The sequence below is a fragment of the Larimichthys crocea genome, chromosome IX (assembly GCF_000972845.2).
Source record: "Larimichthys crocea isolate SSNF chromosome IX, L_crocea_2.0, whole genome shotgun sequence".
Classification (NCBI taxonomy): domain Eukaryota; kingdom Metazoa; phylum Chordata; class Actinopteri; family Sciaenidae; genus Larimichthys; species Larimichthys crocea.
In genome coordinates, this window is record NC_040019.1 from 10,092,069 (window position 1) to 10,111,213 (window position 19,145).

Here is a 19,145-nt window from a genome sequence, read left to right on the forward strand (position 1 = left end):
GCATATTAAAAGTTATACTAAATAATTGATTGATTCTGACATTCATATGCAAATTCTTCATTATCTCACTGTGTGGGTCAAAGAGATTACAGCTCTACAGCAATCCAGTTATATTTGGACATCAACAGCACATGAATGAAGACCTGTGTCAAAGCACAATACATTATTTAACTGGTAGACGAACCTAGGAATGTTACACATTCCTTGTCTGAAAGGGGCTAAATTTGTTATTAGTCATTCTGAAAGCTTTTCCCTGGTCTCAGAGTATGGATGTTAAATGTGTGGGTAGGACTACATTGTTTAAAAACGAATCTGCCGGTTCACGTTTATCAGACGTGCCAGGATACTGGACTGCAGTCATCCATCAAGCCTGCTCACTCTGCTCTCTGCTACGAGCCTGCTGTTTAACCTGGGGATCCGTGTCTCTGGAGGCTGAATTAATCGAGCCGAGGCTATGCGGTCATGGATGAGGTTGGGTATAAATGCCTGGTGTTTGACCTGAGCTCTGCGTGTGTGTGTGTGTGTGTGTGTGTGTGTGTGTTAGATTAGAGTATGCATGTGCAGCCTTCTCACTTGCCTGACTGGAAGGGACAAAATATTCTCCAGCAAACTTCCTCTTTCCTCAAGAAGAACAGTGAACAGAGAATACAGTGTAGAAGGTCAGATACCTTTTCCAACTCAATCAGGGATCTCTTTCCTGGCCCATTTCCCACCTTTTGCTGATTAAAGCAGAAAGGGTCTGACTGGGGCATCCTGAGGCATTGCAGACTTGGTAGTATCGCTGACATGGTCTCTAATTTGGATTTACTCCTTAGGACAAAGCCTTAAAGGCACCCACCTCTCAAAGGATCAGTCAGAACTACTCTGTACTCAACCTAAACATTAGATAAGCGTATCTACAATAAGATAAATAAAAGAAATATATGCCAAAGCATCCACTACGCATGCCATAGTTACCGCCAAAACAGCTGGTGCTGAGACATGTAAGTGAGCAAGTGTGATATGATAACAGAAACAACTAATTTAGTAAGCAAATGCTCCATAACATACTGCTCCACTGACTTTTATGATCTATTCGTTCTGCTCACCCAGCAGGACTCAATGCCTCAGCGAGGAGATGTGGTGTAAAACAAGTGAGAGGATCAGAGAGGAAAGGGTTAATAGGAAATTGCAAAGTTTGGTAGGTCAACAGGATGTGCCTTATTTAGAAGCAGCACTAATCAAAGACCTTGGTTGGGGCAATGTCATCACCAGTGGTGGAGAATGGACAGACAGAGATAAAATTGGATAGAAAGTGATGAATGCAATGAAAAAAAAAACAGCACAAAAAAAGGACCTAGAACATGTTACATAATCAACTCTTTCTTCTGTTTCTTTCTGTCCCCACAATGAAAGCGGGTTGTTATTATGGACTTGTTTATTTGTTCATGACATCTCAGACTGACAATACCACTGATAGAAAAAAGGGATGCTGATGAGAAATGATTTTAATTTGATCCTTTTAACAATTGGCACACGCAATATCTCAAATGCTGCTCATTCGTGACATTTTTCGGAGATTAGACATCTTTTGTTCGTGTTCCATGGAAATACTTTTTTTTTTTCTGGGGGAGTTTCATGCCACTGCCCTTTAGTCAGAGATTTTCCGAATCATGGACACATTTGGTACTAATTAGGAGGATTCAGGGAGGCTATAACATTCTTGGACCAACATCTTCACTGCCTCTTGGCTCAGCTTTTGTGGATTGCTGCTGTTCTTGCAAATCATGATGGAGAGTCGTCCATGCTCCTTTGGCCCCCCCAGTCTCACCACAGAGGTCAAGGCTGGTTTCCTGTTATTCTGGCCCTCTCTGTTAATGTCTGTTGCTCAATATCCACATCCATAAAGTTATTTCTCTCTTGTTCTGCTGTGACAGAGTCAACGGCCCATGACTGTCACCCGAGAGGTCTTCATATAAATCACACTGGCTGTGTGTGTGTGTGTGTGGGTACATGCATGTATCACTGGTCTCCATTTTACGAGTCACCATAGGATATGAAGAACATTCATTTTGCCCTCTTGACCCCGGAAATGCCAATGGCCTCGCTAAGCGGTCTGCTGGTAAATGAGGTATAGAAGAACCGTTCCATTCCCTGTCCTCTTTATCTACTTATATCAGTCCCCTCCATTTCCTATTCCATGAGAAGACATGTTTATGGATGCTGGTGATTTCCATTAAGATGTTAGGTATGAGGGAGAGATGTGAATATAAAACATTAGGGGACATTAGGAAGGACAGAAAATGGCCTCAACTCATGATAAGTTTTCTTTAATACATAATGCATATTACAGTTTAGTAGTTACCCTAATTAAATTAATATCAATTCATTTCTATACAGTACTGCTGACTATCATATTAATAACATAATATGGTCAAATTACCAGACTAAATGGGCACTTGTATTTGACTGAAAACATATTAAACACATTATAGCAAACTGATCGAATGCTTATGAAATTAAGGCCAATGAGCGTACAACCAAAATCAATAATGGACAAATTGCTGTTAGTGAAGCAGTCTTTGGAGGCCGCCCATTTTTGTGGAGTGTGCCAATATCCAGGAGCCATGAACAACTTGCAGTATGATGCACTTTAAACTGCCCTCAGCAGTTCTCCTGGTTCTGTAGTACCCTGGAGCCACAACTAACAAGGAGAGCAAAAGCTCCCATCTGGTAGCCTCACATGTCCAGAGTCTGCCTGGATCTCTTAAAGGGTCTGTTTCTTTACTAACCCTCCAGGGCCTCCCAGAAAAAAAGATAGTAAAATGAGGAGACTTGGAGACTAGGTCATCAAATCACAGACATCCGTTTTCCCATGTGTTCAATCGTGCATAGTACCATTAAGACAGTATCACTGCTGTGACCATTTTCTCACAATCAGCCTGACAACTATTTTTTGCTTTTTCTTTTTGCCTACTTTGTTGAATTTAGCTCAACATGCTGTGTTTGGCTGAGGTTGCTTGTCAGTTTTTAGGTAGGCCAGTTCAGGTTGACTTCATGTGCTTTACACAGTAGGATATCAGGAGTGCAGCTGAGTCTTATGGGTGTCAGCAGACATTCCAGTTCAGAGTTCACACTAATTTCCCTGCTGTCGTTATCTGAGGTTACCAAATATGATTTGAGATGTTCTTGTCAGCTGGTCACATCTATCTAACAGCTTAGTGACACACCTTCATCATTAGTCTATAATTTTGCTGTTGCCTTTTTTTTTAATGTTTCTCTCTGTCTCTGCCTCTTCATACTGCTGTTGTGCACCCCCCTCTCCTGCATCACTGCCCAGTCTTCTGCAGATTCATCATTTCATCAGCCTCATCAACCCATCAGTCTCTGTCGTCATCAGCCTCCACGACCACTGGTGTCTGGACTCCATGGAAGGGATTTATCATGCTGCTGCTGAGGGCAGATGCCACTCGATCACAAATTTCAAAGCGCTAAAAGCCTTTTTGACAAGACTTATTATCATATATCATCTGTTATAAAATAGACATTATTTCTACTATATTCACTTGTCTCTGCTGATTGAAATATTGTTGATATGCCCACAGTTTGCTGGACAGAGTGAGCTAAAAGATTTATAGGCTAGCTGTGTAAATGACTGTGTGGATCAAAATGTTATCTCCATTGTTTCAAGATTCAAATTAAAACACTGTAAAAATGTAATTAATTCAGGTTGCCAACCTGAACCTCCTAAATTAAGTTTCACTGTCCATAATTATGTGCTGAGACCAGTAGCTGTGCTGGGGCATTACTGGAGACTTTGAGGTGATTTATCATCATTAAGGATCAAAGTAGACCTACACAGTGCTGACATTCTGTATTTCTCCTTCTTCTGCTGCTTTGTGTCAGAAGTGTCCCTGATTGCCACGAGCTAACAGAAGCCAATGCACCACCCTATCAATACGCCGAACTTCATGACAAGACTTCTCTGAAACAGGACGACTCACTGACTGTCGAATCATCAGAGAATTTGTTATGAATGTTAAGTAGCATTCATATTTCAAAGTTGGGTAGACCAGGTGACATTAAAGTGCTATGAATGCTCGAGAAAACAAGTTCCCATCATGTGGGCGTCCATAGAGGTATTAGCAAGGCCAAAAAGGCATTGTAGGGTATGTGAGCACACAGCTCCATCCCACAAGCATTACATTATGCTAACAGCCCATAATCTTTAGGGTTGCGTTCACTATATTGTTACCCACTATGTTAACATAATGGTGATAAGAAAAAATGAATATGTTCCAACCTATCTTATGGAGCAAAGCGAAATGAGTTTTATTTTAATGTGAGGGGAGAGAATGTTGAGAGCTGCAAGTGACAAACCCTGAAGAGGCTGGGACTCTCCTTAAGTGAGTCGATGGATTGTTGTCTCTCCACTCATTTACGATAATTCATCAAACAAGCACCTTATGTAATAGTTTAGAGGTCAGATCATATGTTCTCCATTGGTACACTGTGGCTCCTGACAGTCTAGAACTTTACAAAAAGCAGAAGTACGTGTTGAAGCAGAGTTCATTTTTCAGTTACTGTATATCTGACTGACGAATCACTTCTTGTTTTAACATTCTGTAGTGTCAGCATCTCATTGGTCAGCAAAAATAGAAATGACCTTAACTAAATCCAAAAATGAACAAACTCAAGAGAAAGAGGAAATAATCAGGAGAACCAAAAATTCACTTCTTGAGAAAAGAGTTGTTTTTTGAATAAAATAAAAAAAAGGAGTAAAAATTTTGATTTGATGCATTCAGATACAGTAAATGTTTCCTGGAACAAACAGATTTTTTTGCTGATTGTTTGCTATGATCTCCTGAGGTTATGTTTTCCACATTTCGAGTGTTTTACAGCATATGTGCAATGGTGTATTTGTTGTTAGTGCTACTGCCAGGCCTGTTTATGTTTGCTAACTACTTCTCCAAGTAAATTAAAGATCTCAAGAGGTGCCTGACTGTCTGTAACACTGTTGCCACAACTTTGAGCATCCGTGCTGTGCCGACATTGCAGTAATGACAGGTACTGACGAGGCCTTGAATCTTAAATTTTTATCACACCTTAACTAAATGTTGATTTAAATTCAAGGGATTGAGTACCTGCAGCTCAATAACCGTCTGCTTTTCCACTCACCTCAGGCGAGCAAGCAAAGGGGGGGCTTGATTTCATACCCGGTCTTTCATTGCCTTCTCTCACTGTAAGTCACCGTGGAAAGGAGCTTCAGCTACTTGACTAGAGTTTAGATGCAAAAAGAAGACTTGTAGAACTTTAAGCTACACTGCATGGCTGAATTTAAATGGAAAGAGGGTGGGGGGGAACAGAAGGGAAACCCTGACAGCAGACAACGTCAAGACCAACTGTCTCCCTTGGTCCCTTGGGATAGAGTAAACTGTTTGTGTCCAGGGTCGGACGACGGAGTCATGATGGGGAAGGGGGGAGGGAGGGGTCAGCGGTCCTATCAGAGTTAGTCGGAGAGGGAAAGGGGAGCTTCAAGGCTAACTCAAGTCTCTCTCTGGACTCCACATACACACACACATATACACACACCTATTGTCCCGGCGTTTCCGCAACTGCAGATTGAGGCCTGACCATCCACAGGAAGGTAAACAAGCTCTTATCAGTACTCTGCAGGGGCCTGCACTGTCCCCTGGCCTCTCACCCCTGCATACTACACATTACACACACCATACAACACACACAGGCTTCCTGACCATCTCGCCCCCCACTCCCCAAAGTCCTGAAATTCTATCAAAAAGAATTTTGATGATTAGTCTTGTCAGCTTAATGGCTGAAGACTTTTTCATGTGTGTGCCTGTGTGCCAAGTCTTACGTCCAGTGTTTGCTGGAGAGGAACTGAGGATGTGATAGCGGGTCTGGAGACAGCCTGTCTTCACACTAGCTCTGTTTACACCTCTGGGAGCCATTCGTCCGTCGTCTCATCGTTGTCGGAAGCCGGCTGAACAACAAGTCCAACAGTGGCGTATGGAAGGTCTATGGCTCACTTCCTCCGTTGTTCGCTTACTAACTTTATGCCCCGTCGGCTGCTAGTAATTAGTCATTCCATTTTTTTGATCGTATCGTATCGTATTACTGTGGCTCTGTGTAAGAAAGCAGTCACTGCAGACATGAAAAATATACCATAATTTTTATATTAATGCTCATCTATAGCCTCAGGTGATCTCTTATATTTCAGACACCATCAGTTACTGGGTATAGTGCATCCTTTCCATTCACTTATGTATTAGTTTCCCCAATACACCGAAAGAGCACTAGCAAAACACAATTAATCATCTGAGTTTTAATTGGTGCATAGACAGACTAATTTAGCAAGTTTCATGCTAACTGCGAGCAAACCAAAGCAGATTGAAGCGTTAGATTCATTGCACAGTGGTTGCTCCCAATCATTCAAGATTAATGTAGCTTTGCGCAACATATGCTATGAGTAGAACCAACAGAGATTAGCCTGTTTTTCTTCACTGATTTTTGCCACTAAATACTAATGCTTTCCGATATGAGGGTGGCATACTAATGAAGACCCTGTTTTTTTTGTCGTTGGGTTGTTGTTTTTTTCAAATAAGCAGAGTGAAGTCAAAGGTACAATCCATGATCCAAGTGCAAACAAAAGAGCTGACAAACCACCAAAGGGGCATCAGAGAAGTCATCACTGCCAAACAGACTGATAGCTCTTTTAATACTTTGACACCAGACAACAACCAAACATTGCTTTCTGATGCTGATATCAATAAAAGAAGCCTGTTTTCTATTATGATAAGTATATATTCTTTGTAGTTTAAAGGCTAAATTATATGCTTAAAGATACGTTTAAAAACTTACTGAGCCTCAAAAGAGGAAAAATGTTTTTGAATCATCTCATAGAGAGGTCTATGAGATGGCTTCAACTTTATGATTTCATTTTCACTTAACTAATGGAAGTGTCTGAGCTCGGGAGAGTTGTTTGACAAGTGTAACTTTATTCCCTTCGGCGTCTGTGAAAAGATTAATAAGTATCCAGGGTTTGACTGTTGGATTTGTTGTAGTTACAGTATAAGAGCAGATTACAATAATCTGTCAGATGTCTCAAGGCTTTTTCTTTGAGTCACATATTATGCTTCCTGACATATCGCAGAAATACGAGCAAAATGAAAAATCCACTGTCCAAATCCAGTGAGGATTCTTTCATCACATCAAACACACACACAGTCAGACATCAGAAAGAGAGATCAGCTATCTAAATACAGATTGACCGGTGTGGCACCTGAATCAACAGGAAAACTACCCACCCAGTACTTGAATCAAGAGGTTTTGCCATTATACAACATTGAACTGCAGAGTACAGATTGTACAACACTGACCACTTTAGAAATCAGGTTACATCTATGCAGAAAGACAGTATGTTCTCTTACAGAAAATGCCAAGTAATTGCATTAACATTTACTGTTATAGATTTTTGCCCTCTCCTTTAGACCAAGGGAAAAGTTCAAAGCAGAGCCTCTACGTTCGTGCAAACATAATATGAAGCATTTTAAAACATTTCAGCTGAGAACATTTTGTTCATAGCTACTCTGTCAGTGGCAGATTAAGTGGCTGATTCTGCCCTGCATACAGTGCCCTCATTAATTGAAGTTGCAATGAAATGAAGACGTGATGTACAACAGTATCTTGTTTTGACAGAGATCGGAAACCCTCCCAGAGGTTTTTTTCTTTAACCTTGCGCTGAGCACCTTTTGACTTTAAGTCATAGGTGAGTCAGCTGATGATTTTTTTTCCCCTCCAAATTTCGTCCCAGTGTACAGGTACATTTCCTGCGTTTGTGCAGACCCCAGGGTTGACCACTTGGCAGACAGACCTAGAGATAAGAGCACATAATGCCATGCCTTATCTGCGCAGACGGCAGGCATGTTGACATGAGCACAAGTGGTCGCCATGCTGACGAGGCGTTTATCTCACCCACTACTAATGACCCATTCTGTGCTCATGCAACTGCATAATAAAAAAAGCACTGGGTCAGATTGTGCAAGACCTTGTAGTCACACAGGGATGATGACCAGGAGGATTCCAGACAAGATACAGCAAAGGGCCATAATCTGAAATCTGATCTATAATATTATATTGATATTATAATATTACTATTATAGATGTTCATAAATCTCTTCCTGTACTTCATTTAGATTCAGACTTGATTATTAAAGCAGTGCCAGAGAGAGGCCCAGTTATGTCACACAGAGGTGGAGATCAAACACTATATACATCTTTGAGATTTTCACCCCAATTTTTTTTATTTTCTGCATGAGGACACTGCTAAACACAATTTCCAGAAACCGGGGTCCTCTCATGGCAAGGACAGCCTAAAATATATTTCCAGTAATAGAAAGTGAAAAGACAAATGGGGAGATAACACATAAGAGCTGCCAAGTGTGCTGCAGATTAGCCAGAGTCCTCCTGAGTAATAAAATAATACTGGCACTATAAATTGCGGGATTTATCTGATTCTCACTTGTTTTTTTATTATTCAAAACAAATACTGATAAATTCCCAGATCTATTTTAAAATCCAAGACCGAAAGGATGTCCAACACTGCAACATATGCCCCCATATATCATGCATTCTGTCGCTCAGACTCAGTTGCTTTCATTTTCCTTTTTGGAATGCCAAAAATATTATTTACATGCCACATCGCATGCTAGAACCATCTTGATAAACACTCAAGTCGTAACTGGTGAAAATCACGTGGGAACAAACATAGAAGAAGAACATAGCGTTAGTGAGGCTCTCTCACACTGCATTCTGTATTCAAACAGAGGAAAAGCAAGGCAGTCAGAAATGGATTGTTATTTGGGAGGGGCATAACATTGGAGGAGATTGAAATCGGTCTGAGGCAGCGACAAGTGGTCGCGTCTCCCTGCCACCCAGTCTGACTGCAGGCAGTGTTGGCTCACTACAGTAAAACAGGGGAAGTGGACTGTTTTGACGTTTTTTTTTTCTTTTCTTTTCTTTTCTTTTCTTTTCTTTTCTTTTCTTTTCTTTTCTGCCTTATTCTACTACAGCATGCCTTCTGAGAAAACCTTGTCATCTCCTTTCATTCTTTTTTTCTTTTTAAATCACCGACAAATAGTTTATTTATTATGTTATTACTCATTATGTAATCACTCATAGACTTTGATTTAATTTAACTGGGAACTGGGTCTCCACATCTCCTCTTTTATCTCTGTTCTGTCCTTTTTCCTATCTCTGTTTTTTTTTTAATCCCCTATGTACTTCTATTTCCCTACTTTTTCCTTCTGAACCACTTATCTGCTTTTTGACAGTCACATAAATTTGACCCCCCACTCCCTTACTGTCTCCATGAATCAGACTTTATGAATTCTGTTATCTCTGTTTGTCTGTCTGTCTGTCTCTCTTTCCCTCTTTAAAACTCATGTTCAGACATTCAGCCCGCCCCTCCTTCTCCAGCGGCTTGCTAATCACTTTTGTGCTTTTCCTTCAGCCCGTGGAGGGAGACTCTGGGGTAGGCACAAATACAGCAGGAGGTCTGGCAGTTAACATCATGATGCCTGGCTCCCACTGGGAAAGTTGTTGCAGCAGGGGGCATATTCAACACTACTTCCCTGCCAGGAAATGCCGGGCACACAGTGGATAAAATCGCTAACTACAAAGACTGCAGCCAGACGCATAGATAATTGTTAATATGTCCAAATGATTTAGTCAGCTTAAGTGGTCACAGTTATTGTGCTTGTCATTATATGGTGATCTGGAAATAAACATTTGAAAATCCTCTCCCGTGGAGGTACAATGCGATTATCTCCTGCGTAATAAGCAGTTAGAAACCGACAGAATGTGAGAACATCAATTTCTTCAAGGTCTTTAAAGGCACATCAGTCTGCCAACACTAGTTCTGATAAATGTGTGCTAAAATTAAAGGGACATTCCACCAAATTTACACATACTGTAAAGATCTGTTTACTCATCATGTGGAGGACTAATTCGCCTGTGTAAACAGTTGTATAACATCCTTTATAACCGTGATGCTGTCCTCATGATACGACTACACATGTTTAACAAAGAGTCTGTGTATAATACACTGAGGGTGTGTGATTTGTAAAACATGGGTATTTAGCACCCAGAGAAGGTCTGATAAAAAAGACACTGTCAAATTGCATTATGGGATAGGCTTTTTAGAGCTTGTACTATAAAACAAAAACAAAAATCTGAATATTATGACTATTTTATTCTGCTTCAATTATGACTATTTTATTCTTTTTTTCAGTCTGTCCCCCAACTGTGGATGAGGAATATTAAATCGCTGCAATAACCCTTCCAGAGACATATAAAAATGTATTTAAAAGTAAATTATGTACATTTCCGTGTCTGGTGCCTGATGGATATGATAACATCTGCCTCAAATTAAATAAATCTATTAAGTGCCTTTAAACTACAGTGCCTAGTAGCAGCACATAAACAAACTGGAATAAACAAGATTAATAAAAACAGAAGCGTCCGCACAAATAAATGAAAACAGGCAATACATTTGGAAGACTAAGGGAGAAGGTAATCCTTTAGCTTGTTTTTATTAAAAAGGAAGGACTCAGCTGACCAAACATAGAGCGTGAATGAATTCCTCTATTGCAAAGGCATCACCGCCTGTATGATCTCGGCACAAACAAATACCCCAAGTTAAATGAGAAGAGGGATTTAGACGAAATTGTGGCACCACAGGCGCTCAGAGTAAACCCGTAGGCTGGACCGTGTAAGACCTTCAAAACAAATAGAAACATTTTAAACACAATTAACCTCACAAGGGAGGTAGTGCAGCGAAACTAAGACCATTGCAATCTTGTCTGTTTTATTGGAGCCTGACAAGAAGCCTGTCAAGAGATTGTAGATGAGCTGCAGGCTTGACTTGATTTATCCCAACATATATGGAATTTTAACAATCAGAGTGTGAGTTCAAAGCAAGGACGATCTTTTTGAGGTGTGAAGGAGATAGGTAGGGGCTGATAGTAGGTGATGTCAAATTCCAGGGTTAAATTAAGAGTTGTTGTCTGGGTTCTTTTGCCTGTGGGTCTAGGCAGAAAGGGAGTGTTTGAATTGAAGACCTTGACTCCAGTGGGCTTAACAACATAACTACAGTTTTACTCTGATATCGCTGGAGGAGGCTGTCAGCCATCTAGCGCTTTCCATCAGCTAGAGAGCCTTTAAATTTTGCACGATTGGTCGGATTGTTTTGAAAGATTTATTTTTAGTGCTATAACAGCACTGAAAAGCGATAGTGTTGAAACTGCACAACACCGGTTTCCACATTTATCGGCCAGTCATCACACTGCATCTGTCCAAAAGTTAATAAATGCATGACACAGGCAAAGCGGGTGCTCTAAGGAAGAATTAAGCTTCCTGATTCAGGAAATGAAGTGGATCAGCAAGTATATAAGTCTTAGACTATAAGTCTTTACTCAGGCACTTGGCAAGGTCCTATCTATCTAAATCATATATTATATGTTATGATTTATACAATAGATCTGACCATGGGCGTAATAGCTGCTGTATAATCAAACCATGCTTTAGATATCCCAAAAAGATTTATTAAGCCTTATATCAAGGAGCTGACTAAAGGTCAAGCATAAAAAGTTTCAATAAAGCTAAAGTAAAACTGAGCTCAAGTAAAACACAATATACCATCGCCTGCAACTGGCCAAGGGTATCATGGGATTTGTTACAGACTGCAGGCTATTTTTGATTTACTTCTATTTTTTTCTGTGTTTACTTCTTCCTTCAAGGAAACTTTCACATGGTGCCTGCTCCCACAGTGGCATGCAGCTGGCGAGGATGCTATTAAACAAGCAGACCACAAATCACAGTGATTATATGGGCGTTGTTTTATTTCGCACCACCTTATTCAATGTGGGCATGTGCAAATTTGATTTCATATGGTATATAGTATGTTATCAGCCCTGGGTATGTGGCACACAGATGTTTGTGCTTCAACACCACCTTACTAAGCCCAGGAGACAATCTCAGAGGAAATGACAAATAAATATGACAATACCGGACCACATAACGTCAAATAAACAACGCCTGAGATGGAGGAACTCATACATGTCGCACCAATGTTGTGATTAATGCTTCAACATTCGGTAGCCCTGCTGTCTGAGAACAGTGCTACAGATCCCTCTGGGTCTTAAAGTTGTCTTAAAGCTGCTGTAGCAGATGCAAAACAGAGGAAGAGAAAAACGTGATGCAAATTCAGGACTATGTGTCACAGGTGCAATTAAGGCTGAGCTAAACAGCTCCTTATAGACTCCACCAGCAGACAGTGAGACTGGTCCCCTGCAGTGGAAGCTACATGAGGTCAGCTCTCCACAAGTCTGCCAGTTGGCCAAAAAATACCTCTGTATCTATGCCACCAGCACCCCTGCTGAGAGGGTGTTTAGCACTTGTGGCAATATTGTGATTTGTCATACAGTAGGTCAGCACCGGAGCCAGATTCCAGTGAACAGGCTTGTTTTTCTGGCACATACTCTTTAACAGTGATGTATGCTTGCCAGGATAATTTTACCTCATTCGTGTTTTTTTTTTTCAGATAAGAAACAGGTTATTTGGCTCTGAAGGGTTAGTTTAGGGCGTTTGTTTCACCTTCAAGTGCAGCACAAATGAATGTAGACAGTTGCAGACAGGTCGTGTTAAAATGATTACAAAACAGCAGGGTGCAATATGCTTTCTTTTCTGACATTTAGAGTCTGAGGGAAACTGTTCTTCACATATACACTCAAATATCAAAAACATGCTTTTAACATTGTTTTAACATGTTATATTTTAGCACTAGTTTATAAATTAAAACTAGCACATTCATAGGATTGAAAGAAACAGTTAATCTTCAACAAATTTAAAATGATGTCTTCTAACTGGGGAAAAAAAACAATATACTGCCTATCAAGCTGCACTTTTACATATGCTGATATTTATAAATCAGTTTTGTAACATTATGTTGAAGATATTTGGACATAATGGGAATAATAATCAAGGAATAAATAATTCAGCATTGTTTCATTAAATAAAAACTATGTGGCCACAGCAAATGCCAGATTGCTGCAGGGTAGCGAGACCCAAACACCCCGCAGCAGCAATGCAGAGAATCAGTAAGAGAGTGAGATTATGGCCTGAGGGCATAGGGAGGGTTTCAGCTCCCTTTGCCACCTTGTATGGATTACAGGTTTGAATTTGTTATGGGCAGCCACAGGCAGCTCGGGGGGAGAGTGTTAGAGAGTGCCAACAGAGGAGGATCACATAAAATCAATGAGCACCCCACATGTTTTTCTTGTTTAATGTGGCTGGACTGTTATTTCAAAATCTGTATCAATAAAACCCGAATAACTACACAAACAAACGCTTCCCAAGATGACTTAGTGGTTTAATAGCCTGATTGTCATTTGCAGTTACATATGTTTTGAACTTAGCTCTTGTGTTATGATATTTAATTCCCTACTCTATTGAAATAGTGTATGCTGTGTAATCTTTGAGTGGCTGTAAGGATAAACCACTGTTTGCACATGGCCTCTCTCTACAGACCGGTTGTAAAATCCTGATGTAGTGTGCAAGAAAAAAACACCACAACATATAATATTCTTTTATATCTTGAGAATGAAATTATCTCAGAAGACGGGATGGGACAAGATTAATATCTACCTTTTGAACTTAGCTAAACAGAAATGACCCTGAAGGCTCAAAATTCACTAAATATTGTGGCCTATGGTCTGTTGTCTACTTTTCAACAAAAACATTAAATACAGTAAAAAAACTAAATTAGATCTAAATGCTGAAAACACTAGATATGTGGTAGTAGACTCACCAGAGGCTGCAGCAGTGATGCACAGAAGCAGGGCGAACCGCGCCACGTGACCCTCCATCTCTGGTCAGTCTGTGTCACTGGATGTGAAGTGCTGAAGGTTGAAGTGTCCTTGTCGAGTGGCAGAGCAGCAATGACTGTGGCGGTGGAAGAGCAGACAGTTTTGGTCTTTAGGTGTCGAAAGGTCAGCAAAAAAAAAAAAGAAAAATGCTTGATAAGGATGTGATCAGCAGCCAACGTTGCAGATGTCACTCCCATACACATCCCATGTTCTATATTCTCTGATGCTGAATAACCATGAATATGCTCATAAGTATTGATGATTACATTAAAAGACATATCATTAAATGATCAAAATACATGATCACACATTGGTTACGCAACCTATTCAACACACTCTGAGGCTTAGATGTTTTAAATTCCTTCAGTGGGATGACAGGATTGTGCTCCTGAGACAATCCCACAACACTTTTGCCCGTCTTCCTGGTGTACAATGAGGGTCTGAACCCAAGGGTTATCTGCTGGTCACTAACTTCTGAACGACTGTTTCAGGAAGCACTACGGCATGGCTTTCTTTAAATAATACCACAATGCCGAGATCAGATAAGAAAGGAGACTGCTCTTGTTATATGATTCATATAGAGGGAAAGGAAGAGCCTGTGTAAACTGTTTATGCACTTCCCAAAAGGAAAACAAGAAGTCACGTTATTCCCCTGAATCTCGAACTGGAAGAGGAAAATGTCTTTATCTAGCAACATGACTACTTCAAATCCACTTCTAAGTCCTCTAATAAACTATAATAAACTAATGATGGGGGGTATTAATGAGGCGAAAAGACCCTCACATACGACTATCCGCATTTTTAACCATAACTCATTGTTTTTAAACTCTTTTTTTTTTACAACTTTACACGCTTACAATGGACTAGTCGTTTCAAAACTGACAGAAAACAGACTTTTCAGAATAAAGGAAATAATATGTCTAAGTTACAGCCCTCTGTGCTATCAGGGAAATAAATAAAAAAACACAGACCACACATACCCCGGAGCAATGCGAAACTGAAAAAACAAAGTTGTGAATCACAAAACTTACTTTTTTCTTTTTTTTTAGATAAAAGTGGCTTCCTTGAATAAAGGCAGGAGTTATAATCCACGGGAGAGCGTGTGTCTGCGGTCAGCGATGTAACGTTAAAAGACGTCAGGACTTTCCAAACTTTTTTGTGATGCCTGGGCGGTGCACAGTTACTTTTGTACCCCTCCCACCACCGGCCTTTTTTTTCTCTCTCTCTCCCTTTTCCTGCCCCTGTCATGGTATTGTCTCATCTGGTCAACATAGAGTATATTAGAATACATGTAAGTATTGTGATTTTTTATTTTATTTTTTATCACTGAATTTTATTTTCTATTCAATAATTAGCTATTGTCATTATCTAAAAAGGTATGCATTGTATATATTTTTACAGAAATGCTGTCTACAGCAGCTAGAGTTACCGATACTTGTCTTTAGCCTTCAGCCTCTTCCAAACCCTTTAACCTCAACCCTCTTCTCAGGGTGATATTGCTAAAAAATGTTATTCATTAACACCAGTGCCATTAAATATATTATATTTAAAAACTGAAAGTTGAAAGTAGGGTGGAAGTCGCTAACGTTAAGGTAGCATGGCTCTGTCCAAAGGTAAATTTTGACATGAAATATTAAGGTAAACACAGCCAATGACCTCCAATTACATTTGGACAGAGCAAGCTTTGCTGTGAAAAAGGTCTATTAACACAATCTTTCTAATTCATTTATGTTCATCTGTACAGAAACCAAAATGTAAAAACAAGTTGTGGGTTCGGTGCTGAATATTCTTGGTCGATTGTTCTCGGTCTTTATGGAGTTTGTTTCATCGCGTGATGTTGCTAGACTGTCGTAAAACCACACTTTGTCATTCTTAAACATTGTTCTTTGAAAGAAAAAAAACCCATAGAGATATAAATGAGTTAATGTCAATTACTGAGCTTTAGAAGTGCTGTTAGGTGATAACCAAGCTAGCATTTCCCAACTGCTTCCAGTCTTTATGCTAAGCTAAGCTACCATTTTGAGACATAGCGCCAAAAACTGCAGTTCCTCAAACATCCACTCGAGGCTGGCTACAGAACAAGTCAGTCTCCATAAACCTGAAGTGTCCAACTTCACAGCAGAAAAAAACATGTTTACAGCCTGGTACAAAAAACAGTTTTGGTCTCTATAACTAATTTTTCCTTTCATGATAACTGTACTGAGTCTGAATTTCTATTTAACTCACCCGTTTAAAATATATTAAGGCTTAACATATTATAGGCATGATTCAGCCCACCTCAGGTTCACCAACGATCTACGTCTTTGCCCTCTTTTAGATTAGCCAAGAGTCAGTAGAGACAGCTTGAAAACAGCTCTTTGGAAACCTATGGGTGACATCACAGATACTCTGTCCATTCTTTATTAATCAATGGACTTTCTCATGTTTAATTGCGGGACATGAAAGAGATACAAGTTGTTTCATCTACCTTTTGCCAAGAAAAAATAAACTCAAAATACAAAAAACTGTACTATAATTAAACCAGTTGGTAGGATGGTAAAAACAAATATCACAGAATGATGACAATTGATGAACATAACATTTTTTCTTATTTTCTCTGATTTAATTTGTGTTGGCTAGTTGTACTTTACAAATTAGAATGATGTTATGGTTTTTAGACAAAGGGTAGATAGGAAAGGTTTTGCAAGGAAAAGGTGTAAATTTTGTGGAAAAAAACCTCATGAGTCATAGTAGCTTAATTTAACATGAAACCCAAGTCACATACTGTATATTAGTAATATCCTAACATTATTGTCACAAATATTCTGTCAGATTCCTTTTTGATTTGCAGCACAGTATGATGGAAAGTAAGAATGTTACATGTAAAGTACAATATACACACACAAAAAAAACTGTGAAAGAGATGTTCTCATAGATGTGAATACATTTGTATCTGTTATTACCTGTTAAAATGTTCGAATAGAATTGTGATGTGGCTAGCACATAAACACAGAGACAGAGAACACAACTGTACATGTTTCCGCCTCCACATAACATGTGACACTGCTAGACAACATAGTCTAACACTTGTCTGTCTTTGTCCGGCCTGCAAATTAAACCATAACAGCACTTATATTGAGGAGAACAGCAAGACTCAATGAGTGTTTTCTATTTATTTATTGTTTTCATGCTGTGGCCTTATGTTGCAGTCTAGGTCTAGAACTTTATTTTGTAATTTTGTAGCTTTCTTCTCATTTATCTTCAAATAGATTTTTAATCAAGCTGTTTTCCATTAGTTGAGATATACCTGTTCAGATACCCAAGTATAATTTAATAAGGTAGAAGTGAGTTTCTGTGTGCCTCGGGGAGGTAATTTCATTGTAATTACCGCTCTAAAAATGGAAATTATACTCAGGTAAAGGTCAATGCTGTATTTTATGGTCTGTAGGTCTATAGGAAATTGATGCATAATTTAAAGATATCAGCAAGTCTATTTTGGTGAAAATGATTTACCTGTTTTCAATTGTTTGTTGTTTCAATTAGGCGCTATTACAGGTGAGATTAATACTGCATTCACATGGACAGCAAACCGAATATCATTTTAGTGGTTGAGAGCAGGACAGTAGAGAATACTGTCTAGGGCAAGAGTTGACGGCATTGTCCTCCAAAGGTAAAGTATTTCAACTTTTTGCCTTCACTCTTGCAACTTATCGTCACCTGGTTTCACTTTGTCATGCTGCCGTTCTATCGGACTGTTTGTTTTTCCCGTTCTGTCTAGAAGATGTTGTCCGCCTGCCTAAATACATATGAATGCAGCATTTCCTTATAATCATTTACTTTTCCTTACATTTTCCTTACAATACTTGAACACAGAATGTTTTCTGTCCAAACACAAATCTGCAATATCTGAAATGTGTCTCAATTTGCACTGTAGAAACAACATCTCTATTTAAATCTCTTCATTAGAATTTCCCTTTTTTAACCAGCCATGCACAAGAAATTGATGCATTTCTAAGATATCACAGTACTAGCATGAAACGAAACAAGTTGTCACCACATATTGTACGCAAGCAGTTCTTATTTTAGTGAAATGTTCAGTCAGGTTTTAACTGAAAATGCTTTCTCCTTTAATTAGACTGAAATATGTAGCAGGGCCTTTGAATTTTACAATTTTCTGCACCATTTAAACATTGGAATTGCTGTTGTTGGCATATAAAAGTGTTGGATTTTACGGTGCATTTGAGTCTGCAACAATTTAGTCATTACTGACCCCATAAACATGGCTTTTATCAAAGACCCTTCACAGTCATATAGATGTTTTCATCTGTGCTGATTAGCCCTCTGCTGAAGTTGGGCAGAGTGATTACCCTCCAACATTTTGTGTCAGCGATGACGCAAAATGTAGATGATTCATAAGTGTCTGGACTCTTGAGTTATTGCTCATTATAGAGTAAATTGTAGGGTATATTGGGAGTAGTTTAACTGAATTTCCAAATAGTCAGAAAAAGAAAATGTGATTCATTGTGTGTTCCCATCTACTGTACTGCTCTAATGCAAATATTAGGAGTTGGGTGCTAGTTCTCAAGTCTGATTAAACCACTGCAGAAGCAGACGGCACAACAAGATAAAGTAATAAAAGTAAGTAAAAGTGGCACTAGTCAAATCAAACAATGCACATTACAGAAGTTGCATGTTATTTAGAGGAACTGTAGTTACAGCTAACATATGTACCTAAAGATAAAGACTATAGCCAAAGAGAAATCAGTCCACACAGATCTGATGTTTTTGTCAGTCACCATTTTGTATGTCTTGCATGCAGAGGCTTAAGTGATAGTTGAAGAAAAAACACAGAATCCAAATACACAACTCAGGAGGCAAAAATCAAGTAAAGAGTCTTTACAAGAAAAATGTTCAAGGATACAAAATCCAGGCAAACAAAGCTGACGGGCTTGGCTGAGGCAGAATCCAAATACTTAAGGCTAGGTCAAAAAGAAAGGTGGCAATATAAATAGGTGCTGGAATAAGGCTCGTGGCACATAAACAATCTGGCAGAGATCTAGTGGCTAAGGACTGGTGTATATACTGATGAGTAATGAGGGGAATGGCAAACAAGTGAGTGATGATGGTGAGCAGGTGAGAACAATCAAAGCTGAATTTCTGACTCTCTATTAGAAATCCACATAAAAACAGATAGATGGAAACTTTGTAAGCTAACATGCACAATAGACAATAGGCAGACATTTT

At 39.3% G+C, this 19,145-nt stretch overlaps 1 protein-coding gene across 5 annotated transcripts in view; it reads right to left on the bottom strand.

Moving 5' to 3' along the window:
- eng (endoglin) overlaps positions 1 to 15,097 on the bottom strand; it is a 38,365-nt gene extending 23,268 nt beyond the window's left edge. For 2 of the 5 annotated variants that reach the window (XM_027282270.1, XM_027282272.1), the window contains exons 1-2: positions 14,954 to 15,097; positions 13,865 to 13,998 (exon numbers count right to left, since the gene is read on the bottom strand). In XM_027282270.1, coding sequence (XP_027138071.1) covers positions 13,865 to 13,922 — 58 coding nt within the window. In that variant the 5' untranslated portion in view covers positions 13,923 to 13,998; positions 14,954 to 15,097. Of the gene's footprint in view, positions 1 to 13,864; positions 14,030 to 14,949 lie in introns of all 5 variants that reach the window. The other 3 variants (XM_019276275.2, XM_010737446.3, XM_019276276.2) reach the window with 3 other exon arrangements.
- Between the last annotated feature and the right edge of the window lie 4,048 nt (positions 15,098 to 19,145).